General features: G+C 43.1%; 1 protein-coding gene and 1 long non-coding RNA gene across 4 annotated transcripts in view; one reads left to right on the forward strand and one right to left on the reverse strand.

Moving 5' to 3' along the window:
* The window catches only part of LOC142388931 (uncharacterized), a 406,360-nt gene that overhangs the window by 178,628 nt on the left and 208,239 nt on the right, over positions 1 to 19,493 (reverse strand). The gene's annotated exons all lie outside the window — the stretch shown is intronic.
* Positions 1 to 19,493, forward strand: part of LOC142388697 (NACHT, LRR and PYD domains-containing protein 12-like) — a 199,095-nt gene that overhangs the window by 111,219 nt on the left and 68,383 nt on the right. The window contains exons 1-5 of one of the 2 annotated variants that reach the window (XM_075474249.1): positions 8,159 to 8,330; positions 8,728 to 8,829; positions 9,222 to 9,341; positions 16,653 to 16,772; positions 17,673 to 17,792. In XM_075474249.1, the coding sequence (XP_075330364.1) occupies positions 8,747 to 8,829; positions 9,222 to 9,341; positions 16,653 to 16,772; positions 17,673 to 17,792 (443 nt within the window). In that variant the 5' untranslated portion in view covers positions 8,159 to 8,330; positions 8,728 to 8,746. Of the gene's footprint in view, positions 1 to 8,158; positions 8,331 to 8,727; positions 8,830 to 9,221; positions 9,342 to 16,652; positions 16,773 to 17,672; positions 17,793 to 19,493 lie in introns of those variants that run through there. The other variant, XM_075474244.1, reaches the window with a different exon arrangement.

Raw genomic sequence — 19,493 nt, forward strand, 5'->3', positions numbered from 1 at the left:
ATGCTGTGCGTCTGACGTCATGACGTCTCCGCCTTCCCCAGAACCTTTTAGAACTTTCCAGAACTTAAGGAAAGTTCGGCTCTGACAACTTGGAAAGAAAATAGATGCTGAATTACCACCGCCTCCATCGTTTTTGAAGGTAAGTAAGAGGAAAAACAAATAATTTAATCTTAGTAAGTTTAGTTAGTTTAGTAAGTTCCCGCCGCGAACACCTGCTAGCATCCCAGACAGCTAGCGGGGCTAGTAGCTCTCCTGCTCTCTGGGTTTAATATCGTAACGGTAGCTTACAGTTGTGTATTCATGCAGTGTTGGTGTTGGCTTAGTGTTAGCTATAAATTAGCATATACATATATATATATATATAGATATACATATATCTATATATACATATAAATGGCTATAAATTAGCCCATTATCGCAGCAAGCTGGGTCGCGGTTCTCTTATTCTCTACTTCGGGCGCGGGCATTTATACATGACCGTTGGTTCACGTGCCTGTCTGCGCGCACAGTTCATGCGGTCACGGCCATGGCTGATGTGGGGGGTGATATTAGATTAGATTAGATTGTACTTTATTTATCACTTGTCACAGCAGCAACAACAGACATGAAACAAGAAATTACAAAAAGAGAAAAAGCAAGAACTAAAAAGCAAGTACTAAAAAGTAAAGCGACCAAAAAGTAAAGTGACCTAGTATAAATAATATTCACATTGTGAAGTTGAAATTAATAAAATATAAATAATACGGATAAAGAAAACTCTCTATATGATTATCATGGGAAGGCAACAACATGATCAGTGGGTGCATGTGTTGAAGTCTGACAGCTGCCGGGATGAAGGACCTGCGAAACCTCTCCTTCTACCGTGGGTGTAACAGTCTGCTGCTGAAGGAGCTGTACAGGGACCCCCCAGTGTCATGGAGGGGAGAGAGGAGTTGTCCATGATGGATGTCAGCTTAGCTAACATCCTCCTCTCACCCACATCCTCAATGGAGTCCAGGGGACAGTCCAGGACTGATAATTTAATGATGCTTTAACTGTGGTGTTTCCGGGCATTTGCTTCCACCTGCGTTGCTTTCAAAGGACTTAAGGTTAACGGTGAAACCCCGCTGCACACGTCTCTGTCACGCCGCCATTTGGGTCCTTCCTGCACCGACTTCAACCCCCACCGGGAGCGTTGCAGAAGCGAGCGTTTAGCCCGCCAGACTTTGTTTACTTGCTCAGATTTGGAATACATATATTTAAGTACATAGATGCAGATGAACCCTGTAAATATTATGAAAGCCACAATATGATTGCACAAACTAACTCTAACATATCTTTAACCCTCAGGACTTCTGTACGGCAGAGCTTCCTTTGGTTCCTGTCAACCTCTCCAGAGGGGCGTCTGCTGATGGCAGAAGGATTATATGACCTCTGGTTGGGACCCTGGTCAGTTCCACAACCCTTGGCTTGGTGTCCAATGTGACGGCTCCCCCCAACTGGCCCGCTGTATTCTCAGCTCTCTGACTCCTTGTGCCAGAGGGACAGTCCTGTGTGGAGGCAGCCCAGGCAGCTGGTTTAATCTGTGAACCTGCATACTTTCACTTCAGCAACAACAAAGGTATGCAAGCCCAAAATAGTATAAGTAATGTCTCATTTGAACTTTATCTTAATTTAGTTTTACACAGGACAAGGATCAGCCAATTAAATATATATAAAAATTAGAGAGGGCTGGCTACATTTGAATGAATTTTGTGTTTAAATGATTCACTTTATGTTGGCCAATGTTGCAAAAAGAATCACATCATAATCTTATTCATGATATCCAAAAGCTGAGATGACATCTCGTCAATGTCGAATGAATTATAGAGAGTAATGTAAAATTAAATTGTGCTTTTAACAGACGGGATTATGAAAACTTGGAGAAGGATATTGAGCTTAAAATTGCTTCAGTGCTCCTTAAGTTGGAACTAGGGGTGTAACGGTATGAAAATTTAACCTCACGGTTATAGTGACCAAAATGATCACGGTTTTCAGTGTTATCGCGGTATTTTTGAAAGTGTGTTCAATCTGTTCAGAAAGCACTGATAGGCCTACACAAGCTGAAAAAAGTGCAACAGTGTCCGATAAGCATGCATGTCAGACCAGCTGGCGTCGGATCGCGGGGTTATGGGAATTGATGCAGAAATACGTTTGTTGACATGAGCACGCAATACCGGCTTTTGAACTATTTCCGAATCTGATATTACTGTGGTCTGCCCCGAGTGGAGTCCTCTGCTATCATGCGTTTTGGCCGCGGCAAGTCTGCACAGTTTCAGACTGCGAATGTTGTTGTGTTTATTTTAAAACGAAATGCAGTGTTACAGAGTGAAATACAGGCTAACGGGGTGAAATACAATCTTACAGGGCAAAACACAGGTGAATTTGGGTGATTTTGAATTATTTTTCCATCTGAAAGTTACAGTTCCGTTTCAAAAGGTACATTCCGCGATTTCCGTCCGTTTTTCGTTATCCCGGAAAATCGTTGGCTCTACGCATGCAAAGAGATACTGTAGCCTATAAATGTATCATAAACGCAACTCAAATGTCTACTGCATGTGGCACCAGTAGAGTTAATGGGTGGAACAACACTACTTCCGCTGAGCAGTGTACTGCAAGTGAAGCTGCACACACTGCTTGTACACAAGGTGGTAGTGCGCTTGATACTGGGTCTAAACGTTTTGAGTAATATGCAACAGGTTTCATTTTTCCTCCACATTCTTGTGCTAACATGGATGTCATAAAGTTGCTTTTGCAATCCACAGTCTGTACAAATGGCTTATCGTAATCAGGAAGCCCAAGCGCTGTGGAACTGGTCAGTTCCTGTTTCAGAGTGATCGGTGCAGTTTCTGCAGTTGGTGTCCACTTTAAACTTTCATTCATGGTCATGGGTGTGGCGTACATTAGTTCTAACAATGGCTGTGTGATCTCTGCATAGTTTGGGATCCATGCTCTGCAGTAGTTACACAGTCCCAGAAGTTGCATCATTTGTCTTTTATTTTCTGGTCGTGGAGCCTTAAGCAAGGCTTGTTTTCTTTCGTCTTGGATGCGCTTCCCTTTTCTGCTTATAAGATGGCCTAAAAATTTCACTTCCTCTTTTACCCACTGTAGTTTTGAGAGTGAAACTTTGTTTCCTGTGTGGGCCAAGTGTTTGAGCAGTGAGACTGAGGTGTCTCGGCAATGTTGTTCTGTGTCTGCTGCGACCAAAATGTCATCAACATACACAAGCAGCTGTGAATGAGGTGGGATTGGAAAGTCTGCCAAACAGTTGTTTATGGCAGTGGAGAAGATGGTCGGGCTATCACAGAATCCCCGTGGGAGGCGTGTGCACGTGTACTTTTTGTTGTTGTACGTGAACCCAAACCATCCTCGTGACTCAGGGGACACTGGTATGGAGAAACATGCATCACTCAAGTCTGTCACTGTGAATCTGGTCTTGTCTGGTTTTAGTTGATTTAGCAGTGTGTGTGGGTCAGGCACATTAGCTGCTGTGCTTTCCACCGCTTGATTCACAGCTCTAAGATCTTGTATCATTCTCCAGTTCTCAGAATCTGCTTTTCTGACTGGAAAGATTGGTGTGTTGCACGAGGCCTCTGGTGCCTCTCTTCCACTACCCCCGTTTTGATCATTTCTTCAATTACTGGTCTAATACCTGCCAGAGCATTTGGCTTGAGTGGATATTGTTTGATTCTGGGTCTAATGAGTTTTGGGTGTGATTATCACAGGCGGCGCTGTTGTCATTGTTGCGGAAATTTTAGTAAGGCACAGAGTCAGTTATTTTCTGAGGAGATAAGATGCTTTTAATAATATCTTGCAAAAGAGAACAACACAGAACAGAGTTCAGAGTTGCTCTGACTCTTAGGCGAAAACAAGTCAGTTAATATACAGGTTAATACGTAGTCACTCCTTTGATATGTTCAAGACTTTGTTATCTATCTTTCCTCCCTTTCTACAGCCAAGGCCCCTCGGTATCGTGCCATCTTCCCTGTCAAACTCCTTAAAGTTGTTAAGAGCACAATACCCTCATTGAAAGAGGGAGGAAAGAGAAAAACAAGTGTCTTAAATGAGTTATTACCGGGTGATACAGAGTAACACTCATACAATGTATATGTGAATTAATTTTTCCCTTACAGTCATCAAACCCACATCTGTTTTGCCTTTTGACCACACCTTTTCAGGTACATCCTGCAATTCAGGGTGATCAGCTAGGTCTATCACATATCATTCAGTTTGTTCATCAAGTGGATCATCCAAATGAATATGAGGTGTCAGGGTGGTAACCCATCCTAACTTTTTCCTCAGAAGGCCTTTACTCTCATTTCTCTCCCACCCCTGGTGACTTTCTTTCCACCCCAGTGTTCTCTCCCCCCTGGAGACAAGTTGTTCTCTGTCATGCCATGAGTCTCCTTTTGCTTTAGTTAAGGACATATGGGGAGTGCTCATATTCCATTGTAGTCGTTTTGACTCTTCAGGTATACCGTAAGTACACTGCAACCTGTTTTCCCCTTGCCATCTGTGTAGATTGCTCTTATGGTCACTCTTTGTGGAGCTAGTTTGGAAAACTGCTTGTCAAATGTTTTATCAGGCCCTGGTGTATCTTTATACCTAATTGTGACATGAAGTTCTTCAGGTTTGTGTATGTCGTAAGGCTCGTCCTGTACTGTCTGGGCTAGTGCTAACAGCTGTTGCCCCGTTCCTGCAATATTGGGTGATGACATGTCTAATGACCAGTAATAGTGAGGCACAGTTGTGCCTTGTTGGACTAGTACTTGTTCAGGAGAGATTTCATCTGGTCCCACAGCCACCACACCATCAGTGGTTGGTACTATGGGAATCCGTAATTTTGCCATCATTTTTCTTCCTAATAAATTCACAGGGCACTGTGGTGAATACACTACAGGTCCTTTTCCACTCTGACCAGTTAATGGATCTCTGAACCATAAAGGACATGTCACACTTTGAACATTTACTTGGCCATTTGCTGATTTTACATACATTCTAAATCCTAGAACTTCTTGTTTAAGTACTGTTTTGTCCGCTCCTGAATCACAGAGAAATGACACTTTTTGTCCATTTACTTCAATGTCTCTTATGGGTTTTTGTTTTTGTGTGGATAGGCTTAACATTATTTGTGTAATGTCAACCACATACAGGTGGCCTGGAGCAGGCCCTTCCGCAGTGGGCCGTTCCACCTGCTTGCTTCAGCTGGTATAATTGGGGTTGTATGGAGGCTGTGACTCAGATCCTCTGGGGTGGTCACACCCTCCTCCACTATGGCAGTCCCGTGCCAGATGACCAGGCTTATTACATCTCTGGCACCTCATTTCTCTTCTGAAACCTGGAGACTGTCTGTTCCAACCCCTTCCTCCACCCCGACCCCTGCCTCTGCCACCTGGGCGTCCCATGTAGAAAATCTGTGAATCGCTTGCATCGTCTACAATGAAGGCAGCTGCTGCAGCCTTTTTCTTTCGGCCTGTTATTACATTTTGCGCATGTTGTGCCCAATTCATGCACTCTGTGACTGTGTCCGTTGAGTGATTCACATTGTGTTTTCTGATAAAATCTGAAATTGGGTGAGTAAAGCCGGCCATCAGGGCTTGCTTTAATTGTTGTTGGTAGGGGGTGTCTGCACCCCCTTCTTCTTGCAGTCCACTGTGCTGCCTGAATACAGTTTCCAGGCGGCTCCTGTATTCAAATACATCCTCTGCTTCCTTTTGCTTACAATGAGAGATTTTGGTGTAGTTTGGTCGCACTCTAAATATGTCACTGCGTCTCTCTGCTGCGTAAGTGCAGCTGCATCATGGGCTAGTGTTGTGTCATCGTTGGCTAACCCTGTAAACTCGCCCCTGACCCGAGCCCAGTCATGTGTCAGACACCTCCTAAAGGTGACTTCCATTTCTGAGCCGTTCAGTCTGTATGAATTACAAAGCTGCCTGTGCTTGTTTATGAAATCCCCCACATTAACCCTCGCATCAGGCAAACTTTTACAAGCATCAGAACACTCAGCATCAGTCCATGGCCTGAATACATGTATGGTTCTGTATTCATAGTTGTCCACGCCAAAGTGTGGATTTGCCACTTCCATCATAGGATAAATCCCCTTTGGCGGAGGGTCTGGTCGTGGCGTCAGCCACTCCGTATCTTTGTTTTAGCACTGTGAGGGACGGGTAGGTCCTGAACACTTCTGGCTTTGGTTTTTGCACTTTTGACCGTGTTTTCATCAAACTCTCTGGCTTACTGAATACTTCCTCTTCTTCTTCTGCCCTTCGTATTTTATGTGCATCTGAAGTGGCTCCAGGTTCAGGTTTAATTGCTACCACTGCTTGCAACGCTGTCTCATCTCGCCTTTTTTTCCTTCTCTGAGCTTGCTGGAGCCACACTGTTGCCATATGAAGCTGCAATTTTTTTTTTCTCTCTCTGCTTTCCTCTCTTACTTGCTACACTCACACGGAGTTTGTCCACCACCGCCTTACAATCGACTTCTATCAATTTGCCCTTGAACCCATATTTCTTTTCCCATTTGTCCAAACACATAACACTTTTATCACAGTATTGTTCCATATATTTACAATCCCCTTCTAGGGCAGGTTTGCTCGTGCCGCCCCCCATTATGTCAACTTGTCGTCTCGTACAGGCAACGTGCCTTTTTAGATACCTAAAACATTTAATCCACTACTTTGTGTACTTCAACAGACCACAGATTTACGTTAACACCGTTAGGTTTCAGTCCGTGCTGCTGCTTCCACCAGTGGCATTCACACTCACACTTGCTCATTCACTCTTTTTACTCTCCCTTACGGCAGAGACACGTGTTTTATCCTCCTTCTGGCGGAGTAGCCTTTCGTATACGTTTAACCGCGGTTATAGTCGCTCTCTTACCTTATTTCAGTGTTGTTTTGTCACTGGAGCTGTCTCTGGATTCCGTCAATCGTCGTCCAACGAGGGAAGATCAGACAACTAATCACCGGCCTGGCTACAAATTCACTTCCCAGGTCTTTGTCAGGCGTCCTGGACGTCTGGCTGTCCACAGACTTCGGTGTGTCTTCTCTCTCCTCGGCAGACGGCGATGTGTTGGAATCCGGCTCGAAGGACCAAGAAATGTTGGGTCTTAAAGTTAACCCAGCTGGAACACAGTTCACTCAAGACAACCCCAGTGATCAACAAAACACACAGTGCACAAGATTGTATTTTTACTTGCAAGGGGAGCCGGACAGAGTGACAGAACTTACTCCTTCACCCGTGCTCAAACGACTCCATCAGACTTTCCCCGTGTAGTTCTTTTTATTACACAACTTAGTTACAATCAGCATACGTAAAACAATCTTGTGAGCAAGATGCAACAAATGTTTCACTGGGACATCTAGTTCCTCACGTGTTGAGTGGTTGCACATCCTCCTACATGGGAAGACCAGAGCACCCTGTTTCTCAGTTCCCTTTAATTACTTTGTATCACACTCAGCAAAGTTCACACACTACATGTCTGTCTATAAAATGTTCTTTACTCAAAATGAAAATCTATATACAGTTTCCAACACTTATAGTGACCTTCGTTTTGCAGTGAATGCACTCTGCTTTGTTGTTTCCAATATCTTTAAACTGCAGCCAGATGCTGCTTCGCTTTCTAGTGCAGACATCCCAAGTTCCAAAAACTCATTTCAGGGAGATGACTCAGTCTCCCCCCCCCCCGACAAGCAGTCGCCCTGGACGCTCGTTGAACAGAGCGTCGCTTTGGACAGACAGGTTTCAAAAGCAACCTCTCCCCACACCCCTCTCTCTCTCGTTCCTGCGCAGTCGAAACGCGCAAGTTGCACGAGTTATTTTATTGCCTGCACGCTCTCACTCGCATTGAAAAAAAAAAAAAAACTCCCTCGAATAGTCTAAAATCCGGGATATTTTATCCGACTCGCGGGCATCCGTGATTAACTATCAATATCAGGGAGACTCCCGGACCTTCCGGGAGACTTGGGATGTCTGCTAGTGTCCTGGTAAACTACACGACAATGCAAGACGCACACACGCTCCTCAGTCCTCACTGCCCCCCTCTCTGTTTACACTTCCTTAATTCTCACGTGAATGCCGCATGCTGGTCGCTATGCTGGCCAATCACAACAAAGCTCTGTCGTAACCCGAGCTGGGACTGAGCACTGAAAGTGAAAACTAAGCAGCAAATGGAAAAAAAACTTGGAGCCGGCTCTTCTGATTCACTACAAAGAGCCGGCTCTCAGAGCCGATGCTTGTGTGCATGACCCATCACTAGTTCAGGCTCCATTTTGAGTCGACAGCAGCAGGAGGAAACCTGAAGTCAGAATCAGGTGAGTGTGAACAACCTTCTTCTTATTTCACTGTCAGAGTCTCTGAGTGGATTTCCTCTCTGTGGCCTGCAGAGGCAGAAGAAGCAGAACTCAGCAGCTTGTTTCTGCTGTTGAAACGAAGCTGATCGGACGGCTCTGATACAAAGAACTGATCCAACTCGGGTGTAAAACCATCAAGTTCAGATTGTTTCAGCTTTCTGATTCACTGTTTAGTTCAGAGTGTTGGATGTGAGGCAGCTGTTGGTCTGACTGATGAAGAAGGCAACAACTGACGTCTTGTTTCTCTAAAAGTTCTTTCTGACATGGAACAGAAAGAAAAGCAGGAGGTTAAAGCTTGTTTCAGTTTGGCTGTGAGACCTGAACAGACGTGTTTGTCTTCATTCTTTTCTTCTCTCAGACTGACTGAAGTCCAGAAGATGGACAGAGCAGAGTCTGCAGCATCCAGCGGTCGCTCTGCCAACAGGAACCCATCCAGACCTCCAGAACCATCAGACACAAAGTAAGAGAACTGCTCATGGGGGGGGGGGGCAGCTTCTTATCTGGGATATCACCATGGCAACGTATACTGGCAACCCAAACAGGGTGTGAAGCAGGTTGGAAATATTTAGGGTGACTTTAATCTTATTTTTGTTTCTATATATATATATATATATATATCTAAACATGTATAAATATAGTATATACAGTATATATATGTGTATATATTTATATATTCTGTATCTATACATGATAGACAGATGCTTTGACCAACTATGTCACAGATGTAATAGATCGAACTGATGAAAGAATGAGGTGAAGGAACTAGATCCACTTCAGGACGTGATTTATTTTCCTCATATATATAAGTTTAGGTGTATGTGTATATGAATAACAGCATGTTTGTGTTTGCAGAGGTCAGCACCACAGACGGAGAGCAGAGTCTCCAACATCCGACTGTCTGTCTGTGAGGAGCAACTGGTCCATAGAGGAACCTCCTAACCTCAGTGATGAAGCTGGACCCTCAGGCACAAAGTAAGACAACTGAAACAAATTTCTGGATCTTTCATGATCTATTTTTTACAAAACAGAGAAAAACAGAATGAATTAATGAATATATAAATTGATAAAGGACAAAATACATTGATAATTATTTAACTTGAACGGTGGTTTGCAGGCAGAGTTCAACATATTACCCGTTTCATCGTCCTCATTTGACGTTACAAACCGCGAGCTCGTTTTAGTGAAAAAGTTTCCCATTTTGGCATATTTAGCTGCGTCTGTTTCCAGAGCTTTCCTCTTTTTAATTCTAGCCTTCTCTGTGCCACCCTTGTTCTTTCTGCTTTCCATCTGTCAAACACCCCTGACCGAGTGCACTGACGTGTTCTGTCAGGGTGCGTCTGCAAACAAACCCCCCAAAAACAAGAGCTGCCAGCGGAGGCGGCCCACGGACAGCGGTAGCAGCGTACGTAACCAACCCACAACCCTAACCCAGTCCTGTTGATCAGTAACTGACATGCAGCCCCTCACAAGGCAGACCAAATACTTTTAATTGTAAATTAAATTAAATTAAAATTAATTATATAATGTGTATACTTTTTAACAATTAGCTACCACTTTCTTAGACAAAAAACTATTCGTAAACAGATAGACTTTTATAACATGCTGTGGTACCAAGCTCTCCAAACAATCCTTGTACCTTTTTTAGTATCTCGGATGCACTCCTTGATTACCGTTCAGTGTAATTTTAGTTCAGATACTCAACTTTTACAAGGTAATTATTACTTTTTACACTGGTGGATCAACTGAGTCATTACACTAGAGATTATTAAGAAGCTATGCAGATCTCGGATGGAAGACAGAGGGGGTGCCCTCTCTTCAAGAGTGGGCTGTGGAGATTCACAAAAAAATGTGAATTCGAAAAAATGTCATATAAACGACTGGGCAGATGTACATGAAGCAAAGTGGGGCAAATACTTGAACTTTTTAAAGGGCTCCTGAAAGGTGTCATATAGTGGAGAGATGCAAGTTTTAAGTAGTGGTGGATAATTGCATAACAGTGCTTCTTCTTATGGTTATTTTTTTTATTTTCTGTTCACCAATTATTTCTCTGACGTAGTGCTTATTTTACTACCGTATTTTCCGCACTATAGAGCGCACTGGATTATAAAGCTCACTGTCAAGAAATGGTCTAGTTTCAATCTTTTTTCATATATAAAGCGCACCGGCCTATAAGGCGCATTAAGCGAAAGAAAACAGTCAGTCAGTCAAACTTTATTAAAATTATTCACAATGACTCCCAACCTTGCTCAGTTGTAACATGTAAAAAAAAGTCTGATACCGCTAAATCAAACCCTAGCGTATTCACAATAACTCTCAAAATTGGTCAGTTTTAACACGTAAAATAGAACACAATACACACACTTTTTCAGTTCATTCCTCGTCCACAAATCCCTCAAATTCTTCCTCTTCAGTGTCCGAGTTAAACAGTTGGGTGATTACGGCATCCAGCATGCCCGGATCCATCTCGTCATTATCCGAGTCAGTGTCGTTGCTGTTACCTGGCAGTTCAGTGATGATTCCGGCCTTCGTGAAAGCTCGGACACAGTTGAGACTGATACCTTAGCCCAGGCATCCACCATCCATTGGCAGATAGTAGCGTAAGTCGCCCGGCGCTGTCTCCCTCCCTTGGTGAATGTGTGTTCGCCTTCTGTCATCCACTGCTCCCGCGCAGCTCGCAGTTTAACTTTGAACGCCCTGTTAACACTCATATTCATGTCCCGTGCTAATGCTGTTGCCTTCAGTCGAATAGAGACTGTAGAGACGCTTCTACCCGCTGCTCTCTGTTCAATAACCCACTGTTCAATTTTGTCCTCCAACTGTGTCCATCTCGCTTTGTTCCCGTGGAAACTCTGTGTGGTCTTCTTTACCTGCCGCAGGTCATCTTCTTGCTTCCTCCACTTCTGTAACATTGATTGAATATTGAATTCTCTCGCAGCTGCTCTATTCCCATGTTCTACTGCGTGACTCATAGCCTTTAGTTTGAAGTCTGCGTCGTAAGCGTGTCTCTTAACAGGTGCCATTTTTGGGTCCTTATACACACACACTGTAATATTATGGTGAATCACAATATATATTACTCCGCTATGCTCATGACTACTGTAGCCGTAATGCTGCGGTGCGGCTTTGTAGTTTACCAAAGTCTTAGTAAAACCTTTTGACAGAGCGCCGTGTACCACACAAAATCGCTTCAGGGTCAGTAAGCTAACAAGAATAAATCCATATATAAAGCGCTCCGGGTTATAAAGCGCATTTTTGTGTTTTGAGAAAATTATAGGCTTTTAAGTGCGCCTTGTAGTGCGGAAAATACGGTAATTTGATGTATCAACCTTGTTTGGAGCTATTTTCTGTGTCTAATTTTGTTATACAGTGGAAACCGCTTATAGTGGTCACGGATATAGTACAGGCATGCAAACTTGCCACCTTTCGGCGAAATTCGCCGTTTTGAAATCAAAATGGGTCATTCTTCTGAATCGCGTAGATCCGAGGAGAAAAAAAAATAGGGGGGGGGGGGGGGGGTGAGCATGTCAACTAGCGAGTGGAACTGTGAACCTCAAAACTACACTAGACCTATGTGACAACAAATGACTGACAAGAGTGGCGTGTGAGAGAACCACTATCACCAATCAGAAGTGAGGAGGGCGAACCCCTATTCACACCCCCACCCCCCCCCCCCCTCCCGGACCACCCCCCTGCTACAATTTGACTGATGTCCTGAAATAGTCTTCATAACGAATTGTGTCGTTAGATCAATTAATGTGCTTTTAATAGTGTCTTTGATACAAGTGTCAGCTAAATGTCTTGATAACAGACTTGAAATAGTCAACAATTCCTCGATATTTCACCGCCTCACAGAACGCTGTTTGTGTTAGTGCTACTCGAGGTAACTGTAGAGTGGCTAACTAGCGCCTTCCACACAAGTTCAGGGCTTTGCTAATACTTTTAGCCAACGTCAATGGAGACCTTAATTGTCGCCGGACTTGGCTTTTTAACGAGGTATGCCCCTTCATAATACCCTCCGATAATCACGGAAAGGGAACATTTTGCCCATTTGAGGAGGTCGTTTCATTCGTCGTGAGTTTATCAATGCAGAGTCCGGAGAGCTCTGCCACAGGTCGTATTTGAGAGTGCGACCCCCATCCCCTCGCTGTTCGCCCACACCCCCGTTGATACCCCCGTTGATGATGACAGCCTACAGGTGCACTCGTGTTCATCCAGTATGATGCACCATCAATCGAAGTTAAAAGGGGGCACAATGTAGGATTACGTAGTGCTCGTGGCATGCATGTCTCAAAACTTACACTGTCATGAAAAAATGCCGTTTAACTAAGCTTGCCGCGAGAATGTTTTTCTGTTAGAGTGCCAGCTGTCGATACAAATTTGTCTCTGGCGGTACGTCAAGTGAATTGCTGATATAAGTTTTTCCCGTGGAGCTCGTTTGGCTCGGCATGCCAAACGTTCACTTTCGTGGTTTAATGACAGCGGACCGTGAAAGTGGTCGGGAGAGTCATCGTTCAGGCTATTACTAAGCATAGGCTGTCTTGGGGCAGTAATTAATTAAACGTTTAATCCTACATACTTGTAGTATCCCTTTAAGGACCATGGGACTAAATTTTTCGTTAAATTTAATGTAATTAAATGTATGATACTACAGTTAAATGCTTTTGAAGACCTGTGATGTTATATATCAAACACATAATAGTACAGTAAATGCAATTGATAGGCCTACTGTACCTATAAATTCATCTTTTATGCTGCACAGCTGTTCTCTACTTAATGCAAATGGGACATACTGTATATTTTATAATATATATTTTGTATAATTTACAACTTAATGCGTCTCATGTTTCCGCTTTTCCGCGCGTGCCGTGTGTCCGTGTACCCTTCTCACCTTTTTCACCCCTGACCAGTTTGCATGCCTGATAGTAATCAACCGCTTATATGGATCAAAAGGCTTGGGACGGAATCATTTCTATACAAATGCTGTTTAAATAATTCGTTTATAGTGATCAAGAAATCCGCTTATAATGTTCATTTTTGGCCATTTTATGAATGTAAACATGTGCAAAAATAATTTTAAAACTACGTGTAGCTATTTTATTTTTTACTCCCTTGATTCCTTTCTGGACGTCTGCTTCTGCCTCGCTAGCCAACGTAACGAGTTGACACCGGGCAGCAAGCGCGCGAATCATGGCTGGAAAAAGGAAGTCATGGAGGAGCATGTGTCCGAGGATGGGTGCTGGAGAGCGGATTGAATGCGCGTGTGACCGCTGGAAGCTCCAGGCTGGTTCTTGTAAGATGGGAGGCCGGTGTTCATTCGATTTCTCCTACTTGTCGAGAATTGCTACTTTGTGGTTTTGCGCATGCGCCAAGCCGATTTTCTAAGTTTCGTTTTCACGCCAAGTAGCACAAATCGACAGAACACCGGCACGGAGGAGCATAGATCCGAGCAGGGGTGCTGAAAGGCGGATTGAATTCAAACTTTATTTTCTGACTTGTAAGAAAAAAAATGCACCGGCGGCACAGCAGAGAATAAGTTACGTACTGTATTTGAGTTAGCCTACAGTATGTCTGCGCACTGCGCAGTACTGTAATTAAACTTGCATGATAATAAAATTCAGTAAATGCTGAAGCTATCCGTTTCATTTAATTTTTCTCATTGAAAAACGATACAAATGGCATTTAGATGATATTCTCCATAAAAAATAAGTGAAATACCTGTACTGTGATACAACTTCGGTTTTAGTAATCAACCGCTTATAGTGTTCAAATTGGCTCTGGACCAACGTGATCACTATAAGCGGTTTCCACTGTAGTTATTTTATGTGTTTTTACATTGATGCAAATAGTGTAGCAACATGAAGGAGCACAGTAGTAGATGTTGGTAACCATAAAGGGATCAGCATGGATGGTGGTGGCTTAGGAGGGGTTTGTTTGCTGGGGGGGGGGGTGTTACTGTTGTTATTGTATTGTTGAAATAATAAAAAAAAAAATGTTAATCTCAAAAAAGAAGCTATACAGATCTTTACACGGATTCACGACCCAACTCATTTAGACAGGGTTCCCGCGGGGTCTTAAAAAGTCTTAAAAGCATTGAATTTATGAATTTGGAAATAATACCTTAAAAAGACTTGAAAAAGTCTTGAATTTTGGCTCTTATTTTGGGAATTTTGGGTCTTAAAATTTCTGCAGTAACTTCTCCGTATCGCATTCTCCTCAAACGTTTCATTTGTCAACTAGGCTACTATTATTTTGAAAAGCCTAAATAACGTAGCCTAAATGAAGAGTGGCGGAACCAATCATTGAGAACGCAACGCTGCCGCTACCGCTCCGCCCGGGTCCGATCACATTGCTACAGCACTGACACAGACCACAGCAACAAGCCAAGCAGAAGCGTGAAAAATCAAGGCAAATCTCAGCAGAAAACAAGAAAGTTTAACTTACGCCGTTATGTTGTTTTTTAACATTTGTTTGCGTTTCTTTGCTTCCCATTTCTTGCTGGGATTATGGGGAAATGTAAATGTAATGAAGCGTGGCGCGAGAAATAATCATTTTGTCACTGGTTAAAACCAGTGGACAATAATGTATACGAGGCTTTTTGCACAGTGTGCAAAAAGAGGATTCAGCTTGGTACCATGGGCTTGAAGGCTTTAGAGTCTCACGCCAAGTCCTCCAAGCAAATGAATAATATCGAAGCGAAGAATCAAACTCCTTCCATCGCCGGGGTGTTTCAACCGGCCAACGCTAGCCAGTTAGCTATTAATGTATCTGAGCTAGCAGATAACGTTAACCAGCCAACTGCTACTACAGCCCCTCAAGTTACGACCGTCACCGCAACTAGAGTAGATCTGCGAACAGCTTTTGGGTCCACACCAACCATGAAAGCAGAGGTGTTGTGGACTCCTAACACAATCGCCAAACACCATTCATATAATGGAAACGAGGGTATTTCAGAGTTGTTTAAATGCATGTTCCCTGATTCCGACATCGCTGCCACAATTACTTGTGGTCCCGACAAAACGGCGTATATAGCCAAGTTTGGTTTAGCTGTGTATATTAAAGAGGAACTGGTGTCCAAGGTAAACAAATCACCGTCCGTTCTTATGTTCGATGAGAGCCTCAACGAAACGACAAATTTTTTAGTTGGTTTTCATTATTTATAGTTCTCTCTACTCCCCATATTCCCAGCATGGAATAAGTAGCTAGCTATCATAACCAATGTTAAAAAACAACTTAACTGTGTCAGTTAAACTTTTTTGTGGTCTGCTGAAATTTTCTTTGATTTTTCACACCTCTGTTTGACTTGTTGTCTGTGCTGTGGTGTGGTGTTGTAGCGTTTACTACTACTATGCTGCAATGTTTCATCAATGCTTTACACAGTCCACACTTTCATTTGTTTGAGAAACAAATGACCAAATTAAAAAAAAAAAAAAAAAAAAGTTTTTCTTTGCCGGTAGGTCTGTGAAATGGGTATTATTTTTTTTATAAATGGTCTTAAAAAGGTCTTAAAAAGACTTAAATTTGACTTGAAGAAACCTGTAGGAACCCTGTTTAGATGACGAGGTTCTAATTTAACAATTGTATAAGCCTCAATGGTGAAAAATAATTTTTAATAATTTTCGGAAAAATAGTTTTTGAACACATTATTTTATCCCAAACAGAAACACCATTTCCTCTTTCTGTATACCTTGACCATACCCCACCCCATGTCATCACCAGAAAAAAATATTTGAATAATATTCTCAAAAAGCATTTCTTACCCCGAATAAAACTGCCCAGTTTCTCTTTATATATACCTTCCCCTTCCACTTACCCTAAACCTAAGGTCACAGGACCAGAGCCCTAATCTTAAATCTGCCACTTCTTGAAAAGTAAAAATAAATTTGAATAACTTAATACGGCCCCTATCCCACCTCTTTCAACCTCTCTTGGATAAAAGCCAAAATGCATAAACATTAACATAAACCCACTGCCATGACTAAACCCCAACATCAGACCAGCCCACTGGGAATTATCCCGGTCCTCCCAATTAGCCACTCCGAGCCTGATGTATACTGTGTGTGTGTGTATATATGTATATATATATATATATATATATATATATATATTCTGTATCTATACATGATAGACAGATGCTTTGACCAACTATGTCACAGATGTGATAGATCGAACTGATGAAAGAACGAGGTAAAGGAACTAGATTTACTTCAGGAAGTGATTTATTTTCCTCATATATATAAGTTTAGGTGTATGTGTATATGAATAACAGCATGTTTGTGTTTGCAGAGGTCAGCACCACAGATGGAGAGCAGAGTCTCCAACATCCAACTGCCTGTCTGTGAAGAGCAACTGGTCCATAGTAGAACCTCCTAACCTCAGTGATGAAGCTGGACCCTCAGGCACAAAGTAAGACAACTGAAACAGATTTCTGGATCTTTCATGATCTCTTTGTTACAAAACAGAGAAAAACAGAATGAATGAATGAATATATAAATAGATAAAGGATGAAATACATTGCTCGCCGAAAAGAAAAAGTCCCACTCTAATATTTCGTTGGACTGCCTTTAGCTCTGATTACAGCAGCATTCGCTGTGGCATTGTTTCAATAAGCTTCTGCAATGTCACAACATTTATTTCAGTCCAGAGTTGCATTATTTCTGCTCTCAGATCTTGTAGTGATGATGGGAGATTCGGACCGCTGAGCAAAGTCTTCTCCAGCAGATCCCAAAGCTTCTCACTGGGGTTAAGGTCTGGACTCTGTGGGGGCCAACCCATGTGTGAAAATGATGGCTCATGCTCCCTGAACCACCCTTTCACAATGTGAGCCCTATGAATCCTGGCATTGTCATCTTGGGATATACCTGAGCCATCAGGGAAGTAAAAATCCACTGATGGAATAAGCTGCTCATTCAGGTAGTCAGCTGACCTCATTCTTTGGGCTCATAACGTTGCTGAACCTCGACTTGACCAACTGCAGCAGTCCCAGATCATAGCACTGCCCCCACAGGCCTGTACGGTAGGCACCAGGCATGATGGGGGCGTCACTTCATCCGCCTCCCTTCTTACCCTGATGCTCCCATCACTCTGGAACAGGGTAAATCTGGACTCATCAGACCACATGACCTTCTTCCATTGCTCCAGAGTCCAATGTTTATGCTCCCGCCAAACTGAAGTCTTTTTCCAGATTAGCCTCACTGATAAGTGTTTTTCTTAAGGCTACTCAGCTGTTTAATCCCAGTCCCTTGAGTTCACATATATCATTTTATGTGTATGTGCATATGAATAACACCATGTTTGTGTTTGCAGAGGTCAGCACCACAGAAGGAGAACAGAGTCTCCAACATCCGACTGTCTGTCTATGAAGAGTGACTGGTCCAAAGATCGTCCTCCAGACCTCAGTGATGAAGCTGGACCCTCAGGCACAAAGTAAGACAACTGAAACAGAGATTTCAGGACTTTTCATGATGTCTTTCTTACAAAAAAGAGAAAAAATTAATAAATAAATGAAGAGATAAATGGATAAAGGACAAATTAATTCAGTGATTTCAGAATAAATATATGAATGAAGGATTAAATGAATCAAACAAATCAAAGATGAAATGTCAGAGTAAATAAAGAGGGGTCTTAACACAAAGTTAAATGAATACAGTTGGAAAGGAAAGCAGAAAATATCAATATATGAATGAATGTATATGAATAACATAGGGGTGGAACGGTACAAAAAACTCACGCTTCGGTACGGACCTCGGTACGGACCCTACGGTTCGGTACATTTTCGGTACAGTGCCGAAGGAGGCGTGTAGCGAGGTTCGAGCACATGTAACAGATATCTGAATCCTGCCTCTTCTACAGTGGAATATGGGCGCATAGCAGATGCGATGTAAATTCCAATTGCTTCGGGTTTTTTTTTGCTCTGCATGTATTCGTATCCAGGGGTTGTTGTAATACATTTGGGAGACGTAATTGGTTGTGTGTTTTCATGGTTCTATAGGAACGCATCTGACGGAGGTGTGTGGTGGTCGGTAGCTACGCCCCATGTCATGCTATCACGGCTGAAATGTTTCATCATACCACACAGACAGAACCGGCGCGTGTTTAATAAGTTAAACTTGCACGTTGTCTCCTTTGCCTGCAGCGCTCTGCTCTCCATATTAGCTTCTTTGAGGTGTTTTTTCTTCTCTCGGGTTTTGTTTTGTTGTTTAATGTGGCGCTAAACGGCTAACGTTACACGTCACTGACGCAGACGGCTGCGCGCGGCACATCAGGTCCCGACTCATGTGCGAATGCAGACTGAAACAGCTCCGCTGGGGAAGGACAGTTATCAGAACGGAATTCGAGTAGGACAGTTCTTATAACTGCGTTCTTATAACTACTCTGTCCGAAAGCGTATATCTCTACGGACCAATCAGAGCTTGCATGTGGCAGTGTTTAAATGGGTCCTGAAGGAAACTCTTGCAAAATAACAGTTCCGCGTTCAGATCAATATTAAACTTCCGTACCGTGTGTATTCTGCGTGGCAATGCGCGTACCGAACCGTGACCCCTGTACCGTTTTGGTTTGTGTTGGAAATCTAAACTCTACTTCCAGTTCAGGAGCAACATGGCCTCTTAACAGGACCACATGTCTGTCAGTGATGGTCTATTTTCTGCCTCTGATAGCTCAGGGGGTCACAGTGGATGGATGTGGAATGAAATGTGCTCATCTCAGAGTGTGGCTGCAGCCAGTGTTGTTAGAATCTATTTGATCAACACACACTATCAGCCTAGGGGCCTCATGTACAAAGAACAAAAAGACTTGCGTGGATTTCCTACTGAAACATGGCGTACGCTCAAACCAAAGTGCTCCGACATGTGGAATTGAGCGCACATGTCGGAGCACCCGACTCCTCCCTGGAATAATAATAATAATAATCCCTGGAATGCCCCGGTTGCTATAGGAACCCCAGTGTGCACATCACCTGTGGAATGCCCCGGTTGCTATAGGAACCCCAGTGTGCACATCACCTGTGGAATGCTCCGGTTGCTATAGGAACCCCAGTGTGCACATCACCTGTGGAATGCTCCGGTTGCTATAGGAACCCCAGTGTGCACATCACCTGTGAGCACAGGCAGCGCACGGCTCCTCGCT

The sequence above is a fragment of the Odontesthes bonariensis genome, chromosome 2 (assembly GCF_027942865.1).
Source record: "Odontesthes bonariensis isolate fOdoBon6 chromosome 2, fOdoBon6.hap1, whole genome shotgun sequence".
In the NCBI taxonomy this organism is placed as follows: domain Eukaryota; kingdom Metazoa; phylum Chordata; class Actinopteri; order Atheriniformes; family Atherinopsidae; genus Odontesthes; species Odontesthes bonariensis.